Source organism: Cibotium barometz, chromosome 53, assembly GCF_041138505.1.
Source record: "Cibotium barometz isolate CiBa-2024 chromosome 53, ASM4113850v1, whole genome shotgun sequence".
NCBI lineage: Eukaryota > Viridiplantae > Streptophyta > Polypodiopsida > Cyatheales > Cibotiaceae > Cibotium > Cibotium barometz.
Genome location: NC_141098.1, coordinates 35,770,554 through 35,794,268, shown reverse-complemented (window position 1 = coordinate 35,794,268; position 23,715 = coordinate 35,770,554). Strand labels below are relative to the sequence as shown.

At 45.0% G+C, this 23,715-nt stretch overlaps 1 protein-coding gene across 1 annotated transcript in view; it reads right to left on the bottom strand.

The window, feature by feature from the left end:
• Window positions 1-2,044: 2,044 nt before the first annotated feature.
• Window positions 2,045-23,715, bottom strand: part of MIS12 (minichromosome instability 12 (mis12)-like protein) — a 34,271-nt gene continuing 12,600 nt past the window's right edge. Inside the window, exons 7-8 of the mRNA XM_086789257.1 lie at window positions 2,583-2,687; window positions 2,045-2,473 (exon numbers count right to left, since the gene is read on the bottom strand). Coding sequence (XP_086645383.1) covers window positions 2,424-2,473; window positions 2,583-2,687 — 155 coding nt within the window. The 3' untranslated portion in view covers window positions 2,045-2,423. The remainder of the gene's footprint in view (window positions 2,474-2,582; window positions 2,688-23,715) is intronic.

Sequence of the window (23,715 nt, the reverse complement as noted above, 5' to 3'; positions counted from 1 at the left end):
CATATTGTCTTTTAAGATTTTCATCAATATTCACATTCAAATGTCATGGATCTATTTCTAGGATTCAATGGTGATAATTCACATTACAAATTGAATTCTTGTTTCTTATTTCAGTTGCAAAAGCACTACTTGTATATTTAATACCCTCGGCCCCCCCCAATTTTCACAATAAATCATAGTTAGGTTAGTGTTCTTATTGTGGAAATTTTAATTAACATTAGTGCATCTTCTTGACTTGTCAATTTTATGTCAATACGATGATGACTACTCAAGTTTTTGTCAACTTAGGTTATGATTTTAGACATCTTTGGCAAAGTTTTCTTTGCTTAATTTGCTTTATAGTTCCTACTTCTTGGCTTCATTACATCTTCTCTATGTTTACTTATCCATATCGAGCACTCCCATAGTATTGAACATTAGCATTGTGTTTGTATTTGAAAATTTCTTATATGCTAAGAATCTTTTGAATTAATTATCATACAATCTTGGAGATTGAGAGGCAATCATGAGCCTCTCAAAAAACTCTAACAAAGACTTAACACTTTACATTTCTAATGGTCATGTATTAAAGAAATATTGGTTTCTCATTGAATGAAATGAAATTTGGAAATGTTTTTACGTAGGTAAAGAAATGAGCTCTTTTATCAAACACAATGAGCTCTTTTATCAAACACACATTGTCTCTGTCTCAACACAACCTACATGATATATGCTTGGCTTACAACATTTGCTAAGATGAAAAACTCAACTTGTCACTCTAAAGAATGCTCTAAACTTGCCAACAAACTCTAAGACCTATTGTTTGCAAATAACAATAGGTGTTTGCAAAGCTTTGTGCAAGCTTGCCATGTAAACAAACTTTAAAATCCCAAAAAAATCATTTTCAATTGTAGCATAATCAAGCCACATCCAGTATGGCCGAAAGTGAGGGAACAAAAGGTGTCATATATGGGGAGAAATCAATCTCCAAAGTACTATACAAGGAGCTGAACTTTTGTATTTTGTGTGTGTGTGTGTTTGTGTGTGTGTGTGAGAGAGAGAGAGAGAGAGAGACAAAGGCTCTGTGGCACTCAAAAATATCATTCAACTACCACCATGAAAGTTCAACTATGCATTATATGAGAAATTATATGAAAATCACAATCGTTGCACTCAAGCCTCTAGAATAAATAAATTTCAAGGCAAAATAATCAACCTCAACAATTTATATGAAGGAATCTATGAAAACATTATGCTAGCCAAACATTACTGCATACTAGTTTGATTAATCAATGGGGAAACCCTTGAGGGTATTGCCAATTTTTAGTATATGCGCCCTAGAAACTATGCATATCCTATACTTCCTGAAACTCCATAACTACTACAGCACATAGAGGTTACAAGGAATAAGTATCAAGGGGTACCACTTGGTAAACATGGATGGAGAAAGAGATCATGTAACTCTCAAGAAAGTGCCCATCATTGTTACCTTATATGTTCTTTTCTAACTTACATCTACACGCTTCCTCTCGATGAGTTATGCAATCTAGGAGCATATGATAAATCATGGAATATATAATTTTGGTCACGTGTAAATTCATTTATCATATGTTATGGGTGATGCAAGTACTCCTCTGTTTTGTGCCAATTGTGCACAAATGGAATGAGGAGGTAGGTGATCAAGACTTTGTTCAAGCAACACTACACACACTGATACATACTGGCCCAGAAGACTTGACATTTAGTAAGCATGATTAAGCTTGCAAACATCGTGACATCGAGGGCGCTGGCCTCTTAAAACGCTCTGGTAAGAAACAAATACAGCAATGATGCATATTGTTTGTCAAACTTATATCTCATTATGGTTTTCATTTTTTTTGCAGAGATTATATTTAGTATTGAGTGAAAGACACATGTCCAACAAAATGAGCTACTAGCAAGGTTCAAGTCCCCATCCCAAGAGAGACGGTGACGGTTCTCTCTAATACAAAAGCCATTAAGTTCTCCATGGACATCAAAGTTCATACAGCCACAAAAAATGCTCGGGGTTTAAGTTACAAAAATCAAGGCTAAGGGAAAGTTGTAATAACACTCCTCGTTTCCCAATTACAATGCAAGGACTTGACTCTTGAGAAATACAAGGTAAAGTACAAAAGGCAAGAGCTTTGATAAAAGTCTTCTTTGCCTAAAAGTTCAAAAGATCCCCATTCAAGTTTGAGCCACATGTAACACTCAAGAATAAGATCTTTATAGATTAAAAAACAACGGGCAGAAATGAAATCAGATGGACAAGGAGACTACCCTGCTGACGCCATTGAATAATGTCAAGTAATGTCAGCTCTTTGATGGGTGGGGGTTCTCTATAAAAGCCCTAAGGGAAAAGAGCACTTATTTACTTCTTCAAGAGCCAAGTCTCTCAATGTATGGAGATAAGCTATCGATTGCTACAGGTTCAAGGTTTTTGCAGTGCTTTCTAAGCTGGTCATTTCGAGGTCTGCATTGAGTTAAACTTATATTAAGGCAAAGTCAAAACAGCTAATTTTAGAGTGGTTTCATGGAAAAAAACTCAAGTGATAAGGCAAACTTTGCATGACCAGAATTACCTGCCCTGGCGGATTTCGTCCAACGGACACCTCTCGGGCTCTGTATCCTTTCAGGTTTGACTTTATTTAATTTCTCCTGCAGCAGGCTCGCAACTCTCACAAGCTCTACAAAACATTCAAATTGACAGCATCCAAAAGCTTCTATGAGGCGTCTTCCATCATATCTATAAATGCAATATCATCAAAATGGGGCAGCATATAGGATGAATAGTTTGTACTAGGGTTCTAGTTGTTATGTCACAAAACATGACTATGGACTTGAGGATTGCAATCTCATTGCATACCTTACGATTGCAAGATAGAGAAGCTAAAACAGCATGTACTCTGGAATGGGGCATTTAAAATTTCACGTGCTTAATTGCCATCTTCTTTCAGAGAGTTTTGTGGTGTACAACTGATGGACCCATCATGCTTGAGTTGGAGTGGCCCATCAGTCTAGGTGGAGATGTAGCTGCTTTTCCATTATCCAGAGTTTGGCTACAATGATAAGGTAAAACCCAAGGAGAACCTTCATGACCTCCAAAGCAAGCAGAGGAATTAGCTTTCCCTTTGCAGACTCAAAGGAAAACAGAAACCGGTTCTCATGATGAGGTGGAGTGTGTACCTTTGGTTTATTCAAGGGGCCAGAAGGGGCTACTCATTAAAAATCAATCAAGTGGTGTAAATCAGGCGTTTTGAAGGCATTTGGTCCCAAAAAGCTGACTGAACTTCTGTCAAGAACAAGCTGCCCAGGGATAAAGCGGAGTATTTGCATTATTGAATGAGTAGAATGACAGAATGCTGGCTGTAAAGAGCCAGGACTGAATTGACTTCAACAGCTTCCCTTGGTTGATGTAACTTTCAGACTGAAGATTGCCCCTTGATCTACACTTTCCACCTTGCTTGGCCCCTTCTCGGCTTGTCTTGAGCCCTTGGACTTCGGCACTTGCAGAGATATGAGATGATTTATGCTCTAGGCAGCCCATCACTTATATTCCATATGCTCGTCGGTCTGCCCATAGATCTGTCGGCCTGCTCATGACTGGTCAAATCAGTATTAATTGCATCTCTTTTCCACATGTGTGAGCTTTGGCAGCCTTGCTGCTCGCCGACTGGATCCATGCTGGCCAACAAGGCTTCTTGGAGCCTCATAAGGCTGTCTCAAGTGCTATGGCTGGGCCTAAGGCCTCGGTATGGCCTTGGTGGCCCTTGGACAGCCAATCCATGGCTGTCCATGAGTCAAACTCTTACAGAGTCCATCTCCTGACCTAACCTCATGCCCGTGCATCCGGATCATAAATGCCACGTCTACATCATTCCAAAGGGTGGCAGACGTGCAGGACATGCACTAGCTTCATGTGCGGGACATGCACACCTGACCAGGACCCTCTACAGTGGATGCCTGGCTGACTTGTCCTGGACAAGGGCTCACAAAGGGCCAGTAACCAGTTACCACAACAATACTTGCATGCGCTGTACCAATATGGCCACGTGGCATCCAACTGTGGGATGCACGTGACAGCTTGGAAGCTTGCCGACAAGAGATCCAAGGAAGAACGATGGCACATACAGTGGTAAGTTCTTCCATAGATGAAGCTCAACAAGAGGGAGTGTCCGAGGATGCCAGAAAGGTTTTAAGAGAGGAAGTGGTATCGGTGACAGAACTCCCAAGTAAGGGAAGATTCTGGAGGATGAGCCGAAGGAGCAGACACACTACGAAGCTTGGAAGTGATCCAAACAGATGGAGGGCAACCCATCCAAGATCCGAACGGCTTGTTTGAAGTGGAGACCATGTCACCAGTTGGTCCTGACACCCTAATTCTAACCATTGTCCAAAGAGGCTGGACAACCAAGTGGATAAGTACAAGCTAAGTGACAGGGAGATTGTCCAATTCATTTCATTGTGTGGCATACCTACATGCTTGGAACTCTTTTTACGTGAACAATTCCAAGCATACTTGCTTGCTTGGAACTGTTTTTGCGTGAACAATTTTACTACCTGCAAGATCTGTATGTATTGTTTACGCGTGAATCATGCGTGTGAATCTATATTCTGACCTTACTTGTATAAGTGGTAAGTATGAATGTAAGCTCTTTGTTTATTTATATAAGTGTTGTGGCTTATTTTTTTGTTTTGTAGGTTCACACTTCATTAAAAAGTGGGCGGACAAGTTAGAAGTGAGTTTAAACCGGCCAGGCAATTTAACAAGCGCCCCTTTTTATTGAAGTGTGGGAGAGGGGTTGTCACCATTTGGCCGCCCAAGTGGATTTTCCTTGTTTCGTTAGCTGACAACCTGTACCTTGCTGCCATGCATATGGTGCTGTACCCGACCAGCAGTACCCGACTGCACCTGCAGTGTACCTGCTATACCCCGTACTGTTTCTGATGTGTACTCTGATGTACCCGACTGTACCTGCTGTGTACTCTGTTGTACCCAACTGTACCTACTGTGTTTGCCATGTACTCTACTGTACCTGCTGTGTACTCTGTTGTGCCCGTACTGTACCTGCTGTGTGCTCTGCTGTACCTGACCTGTACCTGCTGTATGTACATAGTACATGCTGCATCTACAGCAACTTGAATACTTGCTTGAGTATTCCTGTGTACCTGTTTAAGTACCCGCTGTCTGTACATAGTACATAATGCATCTACACCTACTTGAATACCTGCTACAACTCCCATGTACCTGTTTGAGTACCTGCATCGACACCTGTGTGCCTGTTGAGTAACAGTTCTTTTCCGAGTGCCTGTTCGTGTTCTTGGTGTTGTATGAGTACATGTTTATGTACCCATACCTCGAAGAATTGTACCACGGTCTCCACAAGTTGAGTCTAGTACGAGCGCCTATTCGTACGTGATCTCAAAACGACAATTACACTTCACTCAGCTCCAGGTGTATGAGGTTGGTGGTCAGATCACCACTTTGACTCTTTTCGACGAGTCCGGCATCGACATTCTACTCCGACACATACTTGTTTGGGTGACATGTACTCATTATTTGCATTGGATGGAATATAGGCTGGAAAGCCGTTGGAACTTTGTAAACAAAATAATACTCCAATAATATACAACAGTATTGAGGGGGGGTTGGCCCGTTCACGGCCTCAATGGTGGTGTACCGTGCAGTCTCTAGCTTTGTAGTGTTATCTTGTGCAGTGTTGTGTACTTTAAGTTATCTATTGCATTGTTCTTGGTTCATATTTAAGTGTTGACAAACTTGTTCATGACACCGTGCCCAGGAACGTTCACAACTAACTGATGTTATTACAGCCTCTACCATCTCTCCCATCCTCTTACAATTAGAGGCAATATCTGTCACTCAACATGGACCACATTCTCAACACCAACATTCACAATGGCTCCGTGAATATGGCTGAAAATGAATTCAGATGCAATGCCCTCACCAACCTTGCCAGCATCAACTGCACGTAAGAAGTAGGTGCCGAGGTAAGAGGATACCAAGATGTTAATGATGTCTCCTCCTCGAGTTACTCCAACCATCTGAACTTATGGTGCAACCGAATTTCTTCCACCCATTCTTGATTGGTTGAAGAGCTACCTCGACCCTCTCCTTTGCCTCCTCTAGCATGGTGGTCTTCATCCTATTGTAATCAAGACTTGTCCACCCTTCTGAAGGTCCCACAACTGCAATCATCATCTTCCATTGATCGGTCCTAGACACACTGAATGAGATATTTCACTCTATGAGTGCGCTCTATCTCAATCTCTGCCATGCGTTGCCTCTCCTTGATCCCTGACTGCAAGTGCAACATGGAGTCTATGGCGCGTTGCTTAGGAGCCTACGAAGTAGGTGCTAGAGAATCTTGTAAACCTACTCCTCATCAATCCTTGCTCTCTTTCTACTAGGTGTTGCATCTGTGGACAAAGGATCGAATAGCACATCATCCTTAGGAGTTTGTTCTTCATGCTCACGTCCTTTGTAAATTCATCGGTATTCTCCTTAATGATAGCATCTGCTATCTCTTGTGATATGCCTAACATCCCCCAATGCCCTTACTCCTACACCTCGACATGTGACGATCACCCGGGTAAAAGAGCTAATGTGCCGTAATGAACAATAGCAACATTATCGTGCCAAATCCAACCAAAGCAACATCATTGAGGATAATGGCATGGGCTGCCCAACAAGGATTTGTGGACTTCGACGTGATGAAAAAACTGAAAATCGATAAAACATGCATTGTGAGGAAAATTGAGAAATTTTGAAAAGCTAAAAAACAATAAAACGGGCTTTGTGAGGAAAATTTTGAAAATATTGTAGAAATTGTAAAAATTGGGAAAATTTTTAAAATAAAAAATTTGAGAAAATGGAAAAAATAAGGCAATCGGGAAACATGGCTAGGGATGGGAACAATTAGGAGAAATTGGAAAAATCAAGGGAAATGGGGCAATTGGGGAAAATTAGGCAATTGGGAAAATTTGGGAGAAGGGGGATTCAAGAGAAATGGGAGAATTGAAAAAAATGGGAAAAGAAATAACTTAGGTAAAATTTGGACAAATTGAAAATTGGAGAAAATTGGGAGAGATGGTGGCATTAATCAATTGGGCAATTAGGGTGGAAATTCACTGGAAATTTTGGGAAATTAGAAAAAAAATTATTAAATTCACTATCTGGAAATTGAGAGAGAGAGCTCAGTGATTGGGGAGGGGGAGAGAGAGAGAGGGAGAGAGAGAGTATTCAACACCTATTGCAGGGGAGGAGGAGAGAGAGAGCTCAGTGATTGGGGAGGGAGAGAGAGAGAGAGTATTCAACACCTATTGCAGGGGAGGAGGAGAGAGAGTGTGTGTTGGCTACTTCACGACTTCTGAAGTAGCCTGACAAACTTGTTGAGTGGCCAAAATTCAATAGAATGGCTCAATTGAAACTAGTGAGAATTATGAATGCTTTGTTGCCAAGTAGAGGCCGCTTATTGTCTTTTCCAAAAATCCGTCAATATTTTCAAGTTCCACGTAGATATGTACAGTTATGGGAGAAGGTGAGGACAAGACTTACACCGTTTGGTGATATTCCTCAATTGGAGGATCAGCAACCTTGGTTAGATTCGGCATTTCGAAAGCCTCAGGACATTGTCCAACGTACAACGAATCAAGCGTACCATGTGATGGTGGAAGATAAGTGTTGGATCACTGAGAAGGCTAATAGAGTATGGAACATCAAGAAAAGTAGGGCCTGGTGGAAGGAAGTAATCTTACAAGATTGGTGGTCTAAGATTCCATATCAAGGGATAGCACATGCTAGTTGGAGGCCTACCATTAGGGAACCAATTGCGAAAGCGACGGATTGCTTCTGGTAATTGTGTGTTTTATACTACATGCTTGGAAACGTGCCCGCATCTTTTCATTTCATGTCTAGTAGCAAAGAAGGTGAGGGATTTCCTTTCTCGCGTATGGATTTCGTTGACAAATAGGCCCGTAAAGGTTAGAGACTGAATTTTTGGCAAGATTCCGAATGGGCCGCATAACCCAGAACATTCAGTTTTCTTTCATTTTTTCAAGTGGACAGGTTTGTGGCATATCTGGTTAACTAGGAATACCTTCATATTTGATGCAAATGTTGGTATTACAACTCACATACGTCGTATAAAAGGGCTACTATTGTAGCAAGTCTCTTCCTTGCGGTTAGCTCATTTCGTGGAAAATGACACGGCTATATATTGAATGAGGGTACTCCGAGCTACACCTATGGTTCGAAGTAATTAGTGAGGGAAAGCTAGTACATCACCTGGCAGCCATGTGGCCATTTGTAAAGTAATTTTCGTAATATATCTTCTATTACGAAGAGAGAGAGAGAGAGAGAGAGAGAGAGAGAGAGAGTATTCAATGCCTATTGGAGGGGAAGGGGGAGGAGAGAGAGAGAGAGGGACCTTTGTTAGCACATTCATCCCCAGTTTCTGCCCATTTCTGGTGTCCTTTTGGTCCCTTTTGCATGGCCCTTCTGACCACCCCTATTTTACATATTTTCCTAGGATTTTTCCCAACCCATATGGTATTTTCCCAGTCGGCCAGCTCTCCCCACCTATAAATAGGTGGGGCCGGCCTCTCACTTTTCATTCAGTCTTGTACATATTTTGCTCCCTCACTTATGAGACTACTTGTGTCTCTTGCTTGGGACTGTTTTGCTTCAGTATATTCAGCATAGTTGCTCCATATCTCTCTCTCTCTCTTGCACTCTCTATTCAACACACTCTAGTGCTCGTTTGCTTCCGCTCTGTGCACTCTTTCATGGTATCATCACTCCCAGTTCAGCGACTCCTCTGCTGCCCCAGATTCAGCCCTATTTGAGCACCCTCTCCTCTGCGTTTATCCTCAGATTTGCAGCCTCTTTGTTGCTGCGCTTTCTGGACAGCATCTGCTGATCACTTCCTCTTCAGATTGGCTTCACCGCTTGCAGCCATCAGGTAATTTTCTGATCAACGTTTCATTCCACATGGAGTTTGGATATAGGCGGCCTGTTTTTTCAGGACAGCAGCCCTTCCTTTGCTGCGTTTTCCTCTCTGGTGGTCATTCCCTAGTGCAGAGGGGGATTGTTGTGGTTCGGGCTTTGGTGGCACCCTTGGTACCTGTGGAGGACACTTCTTCTGAGATTGTGCATATTTCTGAGATTGAGTCCAAGCTTTTGTGATGGCTGCACCAACTTCTCTTCATATGTTCTCTAAGTCTGCAAAGTTGGATGGTTCCAACTACACCTTGTGGAAGGTGAAGGTGAAATCGCCTTGCCTGGCGTGGATCTTTGGGATTGGCTTGTTACACCGGTCAATGCCACCCCTCCCACCCTTGCTTCCGGTGGTGTGACTCAGGCACAGATTGATATTTGGCAGGCGAATGATCGTCGCGTTTTCTCCTTTCTGATGTTGAACTGTCAGGATTCTGTTCTCTCTCATGTGCGTACAGCAGATGCTGCACATGAAGTTAGGAAGGCTTTTGCAGATCTCTACGAGATTAAGTCTCCGGGTCGGATTTTGGCGTTGGAAAAGCAACTTATGAACTTATCAGTTTCTACCTTTCCATCCTTATCTGCTTTCATCTCGAAGATGAAAGATCTCTGGGACGAGCTTGCTGTTTGTGGCAAGGACATCTCTACACAAGACATGGCTATTCGGCTTCTCTCCAAGCTTCCAGAGAGGTTTGATGCATATTTTCAGCCTCTTGTTTCTTCTCCTCGTCCTATTCCAGTTACTTGGGAGGAAGTTCTCCCCTCCGTTATGCAGATTGAGTCTCGCTTTGAGGAGTGGACTGGCACCTCTGGTGGCCCTGATTGAGCTTTGGCAGTGCGAGATAAAGGAAAGAATCAACAAAAGAAAGGGAAAGGGGGTTCTGACAAGAACTCCAAGGATTCCGACAAGGATAAAGACAACAACAAATCTTCTAAGAACAAGGACATTGAATGTCATTATTGTGGCAAGAAGGGTCATAAATCACCCCAATGTCACATGAAGAAGCGTGATGAAGCAGCAAAGAACTCTTCTTGTACAACAGTGTCTCAGACCAAGAAGGATGATGGCATTCTTCTATTAGCAAGTACTTGTCATATACTTGCTCTTGTGACTTCTCAGTCACGGTCGTGGATTGTGGATAACAGTGCTACTGCTCACATGACACCCCATCGAGATTGGTTCCAGGACTTCACTGCCAGGTCAGGCGAGATCACTTTGGGTGATTCTTCTTCCGTGCCAGTGCATGGTCATGGCACCGTCCCCATCTTCCACTCTTCCGAGGACAAGAGGTACTTCTCTGACATTCTGTATATTCCAGATTTGGCTTTTAACCTTCTGTCAATGAGTGCTCTTACAGCTCAGGGTGCGGAGGTGATCTTTTCTCGTTATGAGATTCCATTTGTGATAAGGCGACTGGTACCATACATCATCTTTATGTGCTGCTTCAACATTTTCAGACATGGCATTGACGACATGCCGCATAACAAACAGATGGCCCGTGCTATGCTTGAGCATTCTTCATTACCTCGACGTTTTTGGACTGAGGCGGCTTTCACTGTTGTCTACATTCAGAACAGGTCTCCTACTGCTGCTCTTCAAAATAAAACTCCATATGAGGCTTTCCATGGTGAGAAGTCCTCCGTTGTTCATTTCCGGATATTTGGGTGTGCGGCGTATGTTCATGTGCCTAGGGAGCATCGCTCCAAGTTGGACTCGAAGTCCCAGCACATGACTTTTCTCGGATACAGCACTGTGTCCAAGGCATATCGTCTTTATGATCCTCAGGCCGGCAAAGTTGTTGTGAGCCGTGATGTGGTGTTCGACGAGACTCCTACATCTTCAGAGGGGATTGGTGAGCTTCTTCTTCCTCCACCTCCTCCTCCTCTCCTCCTCCTCCCTCTGCTTCTGTTACACCTCCAGCTGTGGATTCTCAGTCAGATGATGCTGCCTCTACTCCTCCTCCAGCGAGTTCAAGCAGATCTGTGCCTGATGGTACTATCAAACAATTCGTGATTCTGGGTTACATGAGCTTCCTTCTGCTCCTCCGCCTGGTTCTCTCCGACGTTCTTCCAGAGTTACAGGGAAACAAATTCATGAGGGCAACATGTTTGTTAACTATGCTCTTATGTCCTCTATCACATTAATGGTCCTTCTGATCCCAATTCTGTGGACGAGTCTCTTTCACATGAGCCTTGGCGTAGTGCTATGCAGGCCGAGCTGGATGCTATCGAACGGAATGGCACTTGGATTATGGTGCCTAGGCCACTACAGCGCGTAAGGTGATTGGTGTGCGTTGGATCTTCAAATCGAAGTTTCGAGCTGATGGCAGCTTGGACAAGCACAAGGTGAGGTTGGTTGCCAAGGGTTATGCTCAGCGCCTTGGAGTCGACTTCGATGAGACCTTCGCACCGTTCTTGCTCTTGCAGGTCATCATAGATGGCCCGTTTTCTAGATGGACGTCAAGTCGGCTTTCCTAAATGGAGAGCTTACACAGGAGGTTTATGTTGATCACCCCCGGGATTTGTTGTTCCAGGCAAACAGGATCAGGTGTAGCGATTGAAGAAGGCTTTATATGGTCTGAAGCAAGCTCCGCGGGCTTGGTACCAACGGATTGATGAGTTCTTTCAAAAGCTCGGCCTGCATCGTTCTCATGCAGATTCGAACCTTTATATCCTCCTTGAGAGGGGGTTGTTTGTTATCATTGTGGTCTATGTTGATGACCTCATCTTTACCGGTTCTTATTCTGTGAGGATCCGTTCTGTCATGGATGCTTTGGAGACAGAGTTTGAGATGACGGATCTTGGCCTTCTGCATTATTTTCTCCGCTTTGAGATTTGGCAAACCTCGAAGGGCATTTTCTTCTCTCAGCAGAAGTACACACGGGAGATTCTTGACAAATTTCAGTTGACTGGATGCAGACCAGTATCTTCTCCTATGGATACTAGTGAGAAGCTTTCTCTACTTGATGCTTCTCCAAGGATTGATCAGGGACAGTATCGGGTTCTCGTCGATTGTTTGGTTTGGTTGACCTACTCTCGATTGAACATATGTTTCGCAATCAGTTTATTGAGTTCTTTCTCATCCAAACCCTTGTTGGCTGGTCTGATTCAGATTGGGTTGGAGATCCAGATACTCGACATTCGACCACTGGTTGTGTTTTTACACTTGGATTTGGAGCCATTTCATGGAGCAGTAAAAAGCAGCCTACTGTGGCGCTTTCCTCTACAGAGGCGGAGTACCATGCGGTTTGTTATGCTGCATGTGAGGCGATTTGGTTGCGGAGATTATTGGAGGTGCTCGGCTATCCTCCTACCAGATCTACTCTTCTTTGGTGTGACAATCAGAGAAGCATTGCCATCGCCAAGAACCCTGTGCTTCATGCTCGTACGAAACACATTGAGATACAGTATCACTATGTTCGTGAACGGGTTCTTCCTGGAGATTTGCGTTTGGAGTATTGTCCTTCAGCGGAGACTGCTGCAGATTTGTTCACCAAGCCAGTTTCTCAGGCTTCCTTGGCTCCTCATCTTCGGCTTCTCGGAGTTTGTTCAACATCTGGTGCTGAGAGGGGGTGTTAGCACATTCATCCCCAGTTTCTGCCCATTTCTAGTGTCCTTTTGGTCCCTTTTGCATGGCCCTTGATTGTAGGCTGGCCACCCCTATTTTACATATTTTTTTGGGATTTTTCCCCATCCCATATGGTATTTTCCCAGTCGGCCAGGTACTCTGCTCCAGTCGGCCAGCTTATTCAGCTCCAATCGCCCAGCTCTCCCCACCTATAAATAGGTGGGGCTACCTCTCACTTTTCATTCAATCTTGTACATATTTTGTTTCCTCACTTATGAGACTACTTGTGTCTCTTGCTTGGGAGAGTTTTGCTTCAGTATATTCAGCATAGTTGCTCCATATCTCTCTCTCTCTCTTGCACTCTCTATTCAACACACTCTAGTGCTCCTTTGCTTTTGCTCTATGCACTCTTTCAACCTTGTGGGAGCAACTATATGGAGAAGGCGACCAGCTACCAACAACCCGCTATCACAATTCAATGCACAAGTACGTGTCCAAGGAGGCAGGTGAAATGCGAATAGAGAGGTACATGCATTTTGGTAAACGGATAAGGCGTTTTTAACATTTTTTGCATGAAAAAAAAACAAAAAAAAAACACTCCCTTTTTGGTCTATTCTATACTCATATGGAACGTGTGCAATCAAGTACCATACACGTACCTAATGCAACCTTGCACCTGGTTTGACACCCAATTCCAATGCAACAGTTTCCAATGCATCATTCACAAAAGGTGAGTGCCTTGGTGCATCCAAAATCTATCTTACATCTAGATCTTCATGAAAACTCTTTAGATAGACATTTTATCACGAATTTATCTCTTGAGATTTTCCATCTCAACATGCATCTCCCTAATCAATGTCTCGCACTTTCTCCTTACAACGTGATGATTGTCCTATTTGTATATAGTCACCAAGGTCTTGTCCTTTGCTATGGGATGGTTGTTCCTCATGAGCATAACCACCATGAAATACATTAGATACGTTTTTAGCTTGGTATCTATCATTTACATGGGTTCCACGGTTCACATCATCAATGACATGTTCTCCACTCTTCACTCCCCAATCCCTTGTAACTTGTCACAAGTAACTATTCTCCACCGACATCCATACACATACATGTGTGCCAAGACGTCAATGACCAAGTATGTGGATGTAGAGCACGAAAAATGAACCAATAGAAGCTCTTACCTATAACAACGATCAAATTTGCAGGTTTAAATCAACAAATACCTAGAGTGTCGGCAACAAAATGCACTAAAGCGCTCTCAATAAAATTAGGGTTTTTGGAAAATTAGGGTTTCAATTTTTAAAAATTAGGGGGTTTTGCAAATTAGGGTTTTTGAATTAAGATTTTAGTTGAATTAGAGTTTTTTGTAAATTAGGATTTTTGCAAATGAGGACTTTTGCACATTAGGGTTTTTGCAAAAATAAGGATTTCTGCAAATTAGGGTTTCAGTTGGACGACATGTACCGGTGGCAACAATGGCAATGATACAACAAGAAGAAAATGTTTTGCTCTGATCTCTCGTACATATGGTTCTTTCGTCCTTTTGCCCTCACAGATGGTGTCCAATTGGGCCACACCTCATAAGAGGCCACCTCTCTAAACAGTTGTCCTCAACTGAAAAGCCTCCAAATATGCTTGAAGAAGGGTAATCTCATTCATCAACCCATTTCACGTCCATAGGCAAGTAGTTCTTGAACTTCACAAGATATCGCCTGGAAAGCTTACCACCAGCTACCTTTCTCTCATTGTGAAACACAATCTACTTTGGTTGAAGAACTTCCTCTAGCTCATCAACCTCTAGTGGCTCTTCTGTGGGGCAGGCTCTTTTGGCTCTGGCCCCACATACTTTTGCAATAGACTCACATGAAAAGCATTATGAATCTTCCAACTTCACAAGATATTGCCTAGAAAGCTTACCACCATGTAGCTTTCTCTCCTTGTGAAACACAATCTGCTCAGAAGAACTTCCTCTAGCTAATCAACCTCTCGTGGCTCTTCCGTGACAAGCTCTTCTGGCTCTCGCCCCACATACTTCTGCAATAGACTCACATAAAAAGCATTCTTGATTCTCCAAATGCTCAAGCAATGCAAGCCGAAAATGAACCTCATTGATCTGCTTGATCACCTTGAAAGGTCTGTAATACTTGGTAGAGAGCTTATGGCATGCTCCCTCCTTTCCTGGCCTCTTACAAAGTCTTGCTTTCTCAAATTTCAACAATACCCAATCATTCTCTTTTATGTCCACCTCTCTTCTATGCTTGTCAGTAGCCCTCTTATGATTATCCTCTGAACGAGCAATGGTTGTCCGCACTTGTGCAAAGGCAACATAAAGATCTCTAACACTGTCGCGTCGCGACCCGAGGTGTGCAAAACACCTCTTAATTGGTGGGAGACTTATGGATATAAGCACCCAGAGCTAACAATTCTTGCACTTCGACCCAAGTGGGTTAGATTAATACAGGTCTTGCACATCTTTGAACACAGTAATTAGGTACTAGGTAGTACGCATAGAATACGTACTACTTTTCTTGTCTATGAAAGGATTGTTCATCTGACACGTGAGAGAAATTGCAGTGCATACTCTCTCATTCATACGAAGATCTGGAACCGTTTGAGCGTGACTCAACTAGCAAGGTTGGTCTACTGTAGAGACAACCTCCGTCTTATTTATAATCTCAAAAACATGGACAAACCAAAGGAGGTAAAAAGTTAATGCCCACCACAATTATTTTCTATTAACTTTTGAGTAATAATCTTGATTCCAAAACCTAAAAGCAAAATTGAAATTCTAATGACATACACGTTGATCCAGATTTGCTCACGCAGGAAAGCAGCTTCAGGTTGAGTCTGACAAGGTTTGAGATGTGTACAAATAGCGCCATAGAGAGTTGGAGTGTTGATAGGCAAGTGTAACATGCAGACGCTTCAAATGCTCAGAAATCAGCACACTTTTCACGAAATTAACGCACAAAACTGAATGAAGATGTGCAGAAAATAGAGAGAGAGGAGAGGACACAGTATTGGGTCCCAAATACCCTCTATAGGGCCCCCACCATGAATGGAGTATTTGCTTTATTAGAATGATGTAAATCTAAAAAGAAAATACAGGAAAACTTGACATTTCTTGGCTGAGATAACTCTGCCCTTGACCTGCAATCCTTCACCCCTTTGCATTAGCAACTTCTTGGTTGTCCTGGCCCTTGTTTGCCTTGGCTCATGGTGAATTATGAGATAACACAATGGATTGTGGGCTTTGGTATTTATACTACTCCATAAAGGCAGTCGGCCAGCTCTAAACCATGCGGCTGTCTTTAATTCTACCCACAACTAGAAAATAGCAATAAATATGCTATTAAATGCTGAAAATATCTGCGCATCACTCCCTTGATGGCTGGGTACTAGGCGCCTATGCAAGATAGGGTTGACAATGCACACCTGACCTCGGACGACCGGGATGGATCCCTGGCTAACTCGTCCCGGACTGGGCTCACATGGGACCAGTTTAACATCCCAGGTCCTGCACGTTCTGTACAGATATGTCTATGTGGCTGTCTTTAATTCTACCCACAACTAGAAAATAGCAATAAATATGCTATTAAATGCTGAAAATATCTGCGCATCACTCCCTTGATGGCTGGGTACTAGGCGCCTATGCAAGATAGGGTTGACAATGCACACCTGACCTCGGACGACCGGGATGGATCCCTGGCTAACTCGTCCCGGACTGGGCTCACATGGGACCAGTTTAACATCCCAGGTCCTGCACGTTCTGTACAGATATGTCTATGTGGCATCCAAGTGCGGGATGCACGTGACATCCCCTTCTGCTTAACTTAACGAAAGCTGCATAGCCTCCAAATAATCCGTCAATAACGCCGGATAGTCATCGAAAAACTCTTTGTCAAGCCATACCACTTCGTGGGTCCCTCAATCCTGAAACTTCGTGAGGAATTATCTGTCTTCGGCCTGAGCCATGCTTGAAACGATGCAAAAGGATCTGTTCTGCAACCATAACTTCTGCTTCATCCACAATATCTGGTTCCGTCTCGTCTTTAACTTTTGAAGGGATCGGACTTGCATATGGCTTTAACTAACTGACATGAAACACATCGTGCATAGTCCAACTCGAAGGTAGCTTTAACTGCATGGAAACCTCATTGTTTTTTTTCTGGATGGGAAAGGGTCCGAAGCTCCTGAAAGACAACTTTGGGCATCGCTTGCCCACCTGCTTCAACCTTTGCTTCATAATCCGAAGATAAATCCAATCCCCTTTTGAAAACTTCATATCCCTTCTGTCTTTATTGGCCTGTCGAGTGTAGGCCTCTTGCGCTTTAGCCAATCTATCTTTTATTGACTCTAAAATCTCCTGGCAAGACTCCGTTACTCTGTTCGCTTCAGGTACTGAAGACGAGGTCCTGGTCAACAATGACTGGAAAGGTCTTCCAAATGCTGCCTCATATGGAGTCTTGCCAATAGCTAAAGAAAAAGAATCATTCAAAACATCTTGAACTAAGGGCAAAAATGATTCCCACTTACCTTGCTGATCGTGGACATAACACTTTAGCACATCAAAGGCCAACTGGTTGTATATCTCTGTCTGGTCGTCCGTCTGTGGGTGGAATGCACTGGAAAAATTCAACTTAGTACCAAAGTTATCAAACAATGCCCTCCAAAAATGACTGGTAATCTTGGCATCTCGATCTGACACTATGGTCCTAGGAATCCCACCAATCGGGTACCAATGCCGAATGAACAATTGGGCAACATCCTCGGCGGTCACATTGGCCCTGCAAGGAATAAGCATAACAAATTTGCTAAATCTATCAACAATAGTTAAGTACTGCGTATTACGTTTACTCGGACTGGGAGGCAGATTCGTGACAAAGTCCATCAAAATGTCTTGGAAAGGACCCTCAGGAATTGGCAAGGGTTGTAACAACCCTATCTTCTTTCCACGAGGAGCTTTCACCTTTTGACAAATTTCACAGCGTTGTACACATGTAAACACATCTCGCCTCATCTTTGGCCAATAATATTGCCGTTCTAATTTCTCCAGAGTCGAATTCATACCTCTATGACCACCTGTAATGGCGTCATGGGCATCATGGAGAAGAGCTACCCTGAACGACTTCATGACACATAGTCGGCCTTTGTGAAAAAGCCAACCATCGCGTATCAGAAAGTAGCATGGTCATGTGGCATCCAATGGCTGTTCCCACTATGTACCGAATTCCTTGAAATCCGCATACGAGCGCTTCATGTCATCTAGTCCTGTACCAACAAGGTCGAGTCTAGTGGTCTGAATCGAAGTTACTTGTCCCTTCTTGCTCAAAGCATCAGCCACTGGATTGGCCTTTCCTGGAAGATACTCAATCATACTACCGAATTGTTGGAATATATGGCTCCAGCGGTGTTGTCGGTCACTCCACTGTGCACTTGGCATTGTCTGAATCTAGCGTAATGCCTGATGGTAAGTGCGAACCTCAAAGTCACGGCCATAAAGAAAATGTTTCTAATGTTTCAAGGCCTGTGTAATTGCTAGGAGTTTACGATCGTATAGACTGAAAAATTTTTCTCTGCGGGCAGTAACTTACGAGACATGTAAGCTACTGGATGACCATTCAGTTGTAACACACCGCCAATTGCAATATTACTCGCATCGGTGATCACCTGGAATGGCTCGTCCCACAAGGCAAGTGCTAAACAAGGCGCTTCTGACAAAGCCACCTTGAGGTTCTTGAATGCCTCCAATGCTCGTGGAGCCATTCAAATCCGTTGCCTTCTTGTCTTCACACCCTTTAGCAGATCGATGAGATCCGCCAAGCAGTCAGAAAACTTGTCTATGTGGATGGAGTATGCCTGGCATATATCCACAAAGGATCTGATGTCATATGCTATCTGAAGTACTTCCCAATTGACAATCTCGGCCACTTTAGCCGAATCAAATCGAATGTCTGCTGCACTAATTATTTGCACTAATTATGTATCCCAATTAATGCACCTGGAACAAATAAAATTCCGACTTCTTTTCATTGACGTAGAGCTTGTTACTTTCCAACAGCCTAAGGACTTTCTCCACATCAATGTAATGCTACTCAACCGTAGCTGAAAATACCAGTATGTCGTCTAGAAATATGAACACACACTTTCCAATCAAATCCTAGAAAACACGCATCATCATGCGGTTGAAAGTAGCTGGGGCGTTCGTCAAGCCAAATGGCATGACCACAAATTCATAGTGGGCCCGTTCCGTACGGAAGGCTGTCTTGGGGATGTCCCCCTCCACAATCCTCACCTGGTGGTACCCACTCTTTAAATCAAGTTTCGAGAACACCTTTGCTCCATTCAGCCTCTTGAGAATATAATCAATTCGAGGCATCGAGAATCTACTCTTGATAGTCAGCTTATTGAGTGCACGATAATCAACACACAATCGAGAAGACCCATCTTTCTTCTTGACAAATAAGATCGGTGCTGCAAATGGCGACACGCTGGGGCGGATGAAGCCAGATTGCAACAATTCTTGGAGTTGGCGGTCCAACTCCGATTCCATTGCCTTGGGAAAGGCGATACAGAAACTTGCTCGAGGGTTTCGAGCCTGGAAAAAGGTCAATCTTGTGGTCCTCCGGACTGGACAAGGGGAGCTAGGGAGGGAGACTGTCCCGAAGATAAATCTTCTAGAACTTTTCATGGAGAGCCGAGTACTTCTCAGAAGCACTGGCCACCGTCTAGGCTGTCTGGATGTATATCATTGCACAATGTGCCCCTTTCCTCACTGCTCGCTTAGCCTGCAACAACAAGTGGCTAATGAGCGAAAAGTTCGGAATTCCTGGCTCACACTTAATGGTCACTGGGGCGTTTGACACATTCTGATTAATCTGGAACGTGTGCTTGTCCCACTTGACATCGGGAAGAAACTTGTGAAACCACTGAATGCCCAAAATTATGTCTGCTCCTACAAGAGGGACAACCATAAAATCACGCACAAATTCTATGCCCTGAATAACTAATATAGCACCTAGAGCTTCATACTTGAAGCTCGTTGTCATGCCTGTGCTAAAGCCCTAAACCTGTTTGTCCACCGAAGTTGGGACGAAACGGGCACGCCTAGCGGCCTGTTCCGTGACCACATCCTCCGTGCTGCCACTGTCAAACAAGACAACTACTCTCTGGCCACCTATGTAGCCAAAGGACTTGAGCAATTCGTTGCGCTCATACTCCTGGTCATGAGCGCCCTTCTGCTTATCTTCGAGCTCCTGGCTAATAATTGCTCCAACTGAAGCACCGGGATTTGAAGAACTGGGGGCAGCCACGACTGGGGTCTATGTGGAAGCTGGGCTCACCACGAAAGCTGTGGAGGCAGCGGCAGCAGACTTTGGAGGCTTCTTAGAACACTCCCGAGAAGTATGTCCTTTTGTATGACAAAAGAAACATCTACCCTCCTCCTTGTACTGAGAAAGCTCCTCAGCACTCAACTTGCCACCTGTCTTGCTTACCTCTGCTTTCTGGTCTGGAGTAAGCTTAGACGCATTGTTCGAGTTCTTGGAGCCAGAGGCTCCCATACTCTGTCCTGGGGAAGACCCTGTCTCATTCTGGCCTTTCCCCCCTGAGACGGTAGCCTTGGGAGTAGCCGGTTGGGAAGTCTTGGGCTTGCCACCATTATGCTTCATTTCTGCACTCTGCGCAAGCGAGAGTGCGTCTTCAAAGGTGGCTGGCCTAAACATACGCACCTCCCACTGGATTTGCGTGTCAAGGCCATACAAAAATTGTCCTTTCTTGTCCGAATCAGATAAGCCTAGTTGCAAACATAAAGTCGAAATTCTATTGGCAAACTGAAGGACTCGTTGCGCGTTCTGACGCGCTCCCCTGAACTCGTCTTCGAGTCGCTCAAGGTAGTCGGGCGGTAGAAACCGTTGCTTGACTGTGGACTGTAGATAAGCCAAACGCAAGATCTCGGAGGATCGGAGATTGGCTGATCTGTACACGGCTGTAGAAACACCTCGATGACCTGATCTCGAGCCTATGCACTCTTCCCAAGGGCATGAGGAAGGGCTGCACACCTAAGGCTGAGAAAAGAAGATAGTGGACTGTTCTACGCTATGTTAGAATGCTGAAAATGCTTATGAATGCTGTGTTACCTTCACCAGATGACTGCTGCATGTATGGATGATGCACAGAAGGCTGCAGACTGATGTAAACTGCGGATTCAAGGCTGAGAACTGCTGTAGACAAACTCGTCCCACATAAGCTGCCATACCTAATCTGGTGTGGGCATGAGCCCACTGAGTCCACCAAGGAATGGCCTCACCTTCCAAGTACCAACTAGCTAAGATCACTCTGTCAGTATCTGTCTTTCTAACTGCGGCAAAGTAAGCTTCAAACTGATGCAACCATGAAAAGAGAGTTGTGGAGTCGAGTTTACCATTATACTTACTGAAGTTCATTTTCTCGAGAAAATGATTCGAGGGCACCGCCTGTGTCAATCTAGCGTCCAAAGCTACTAGGTAACGCTCGTGTTCCACGCGTCGCATGGCTTTGTCTTCACGTTGTTAGATCTCCAATGCACGCATCTGCAACTCAAGCAAAGAGCTCTGTTGCGGTCGTGACCCTGCGAGAGGGTCCCTGTGTCGAGGATTTGGAATCTGGGATACGGAAGGAGAGAGAGAAGATGGAAAACGCTACGCTAGAGAACGGGTACGCTCTTCTAGAGCCAAGATCTGTGCCTTCTGCTCTTCCAACTTGGTTGTATGGTCTGCAATTGCTCGCATCATCTACTGGAACATATCTGTAACACTCAAGCTTGGTGCCCTAGCTGGGCTGCCCGATGCACTCTGGTCCCAAGGTTCTTGGTCTCTCTCGTCGTCGAAGCTCGCCATAGCAGGAAAACACACTTCCTTTCCGGAGTGCAATCTCACCATCCACTATGTGTGGGAGATGTCCGGAGGCTTCCAAAGGCTGAAAACCAACCATCCTTCGAGGGACAGGAGTCACTCCAAAAGGGGTAGTCCACCGGCGTCTGAAAACCAACCACACGAGCGAGAAAAAAATTCTGGTTTCTTTGCTGAATCTTTGCACTTGAAGTAGGCTCTGATACCACTGTAACATGCGGAAGCTTCGGGGCAGATCGGTAACTTCAATGCTCATAAATCAGCACACTTTTCGCGACGGAATTAACACACAAAACTGAATGAAGACGTGCAGAAAATAGAGAGAGAGAGAGAGAGAGAGAGAAAAGAAAGAAAGAAAGATATATTAACGTCTACGAGAGGCCAAAGTCGGCTTATGAGACAAAAAATAATACAACTGTGTTCTTCCGGTCATCGGAAGAAAAGAAACAAAAGAAAAAGTGTGCATGTGTCTGGATACAACTGTGAATCATCATGGAACGGTGGAGCCCATATACAAACAATATAAGGGGGGTGGGGATGTGGATGGAGTGCTAAGGCAAGATGCATCTCTATATGCTGAAGGGGTAGTACAAGCATGCTATGCAGATCTATGTCTAACTCCATCCAGTGCCATAAGAGGGATATAAGATATCATACATCGCCGATGCTGAGGCTGTGAATGGCATGAACATGTACCCTGAGTCTGAATGAAAGCGAGCTAGCCTCTCCTATGTCACCATCTGGTGTCTCATTCGGATAGTTGCTATCTCTCGGTGTGACGGAGTCGGGGTGCTCTATGTCCAGTCTGTCTAGGTCTCCTCCTGGCTCTCAATTCCTTTGCTCTCTGTGCGGTCACCCCACGTGGTACATCAACTGGCACTGGCATAGCTCTCTGGAAGAAATCTGTGAGCTGGGACTGTCTCCCACCCCTAGTGGGAGCGGGTGTCTGGAGGAGTCTCTCTCGAGAACTATGAAGCTCTAGTAGTAGTCTGCCAAGCTGTCGCTGGTTCGAGGCCTCCATCAACTGATATAGTGAAGAGTGCTCCTCAAACAATCCTGCATATCTATCTCTGACCCCCTGGTGGGCTCTACATCTACATACAAAGTGATCCTCAGTCTCCACCTCCTCGCGGCACAATCTGCATATCCGCTCAGCTCTGGGAACCCGTGCCGCTCTCCCAGCCTCTATCTCTAGCTGATGTGATGAGACTCATAGCTGTCCAATAGCAACGCAAGAGCTGTGTGGCATGTATACATCCATGTACCGCGGTCGATGTATAAACCCATCCCCTGAGATGCTCATAAAGTGGTCTCTGTAATACAGCATCTTCGGTGGTAGTGGGCTCTCTGGTGCTGTCCATGTCTCCTGTATGTAGTGCTGCCATATGTCCTGTCTCATCACTCTGTTCCTCTCATTGAGAGAGAGGTAACCCCGTGGAGCAGACTGAAAAGGTGGCAACCGCTCAATGTCTATCCCATGATGTGAGAACCACCGTAGCATGATGTTTTCCGACCTTGCTCGCTGAAGCTCCCGCCCCTCTCTGCTCGCGCTACCTGCACACCTGCGCCCCCCGCCTACCTACCTGCTCGTCCCCTCGCGCCCCCCTCGTTCCTCGCGCCTCCCCTTGCCCCCCCCGCCTGCCTTCGCTATTGCGCCCCCCTCCCTCGCTGCACTGCCCGCCGCCCCCTCCTACTGCCCCCCCGTCTGCCTTCGCTGCTGCGCCCCCCTCCCTCGCTGCACTGCCCGCCGCCCCTCCTCGCCTTCGCGCCCCCCCCCTTCTTTCGCGCCCATCTCCCCTCTGCAGCGCCCCGACCCCCCCTCCGCCAGCTCTTTCTCCACCCCACCCCTCTTGCGCGCAGCCCCCCCCCCCCCTAGGGCTTCTCCTTCGCCGCTTCACCCCCCCCCTCCCTTTTCTTGCTGACTTCCGCCGCCAGGGGGGTTTTTTCCTTTTTTCTCCGGCCTTCGTCTTCCGCCTCTCTGTGTGCAGCTCGGTTCTTGCAGGATCTCCGCTTTCGCCTCGCCTTCGCCATAGCTTCAGACTCTGATGGAGGCTCCTCCCGCCCCGCCTTCAGAGGGACTCATCCGCAGCCCCCTCCCCTGAGGACACCCCCATCAGGCTCTCTCTTTCGCCAGAAGAGGAAGCGAGCCTCACCGCAGAGGTGGAACGCCTCCAGGCTCATTCCACCATCTGCCGTATAGTCGGCACTCGCCCCAACAGAGGGGAGATCCGGGATCT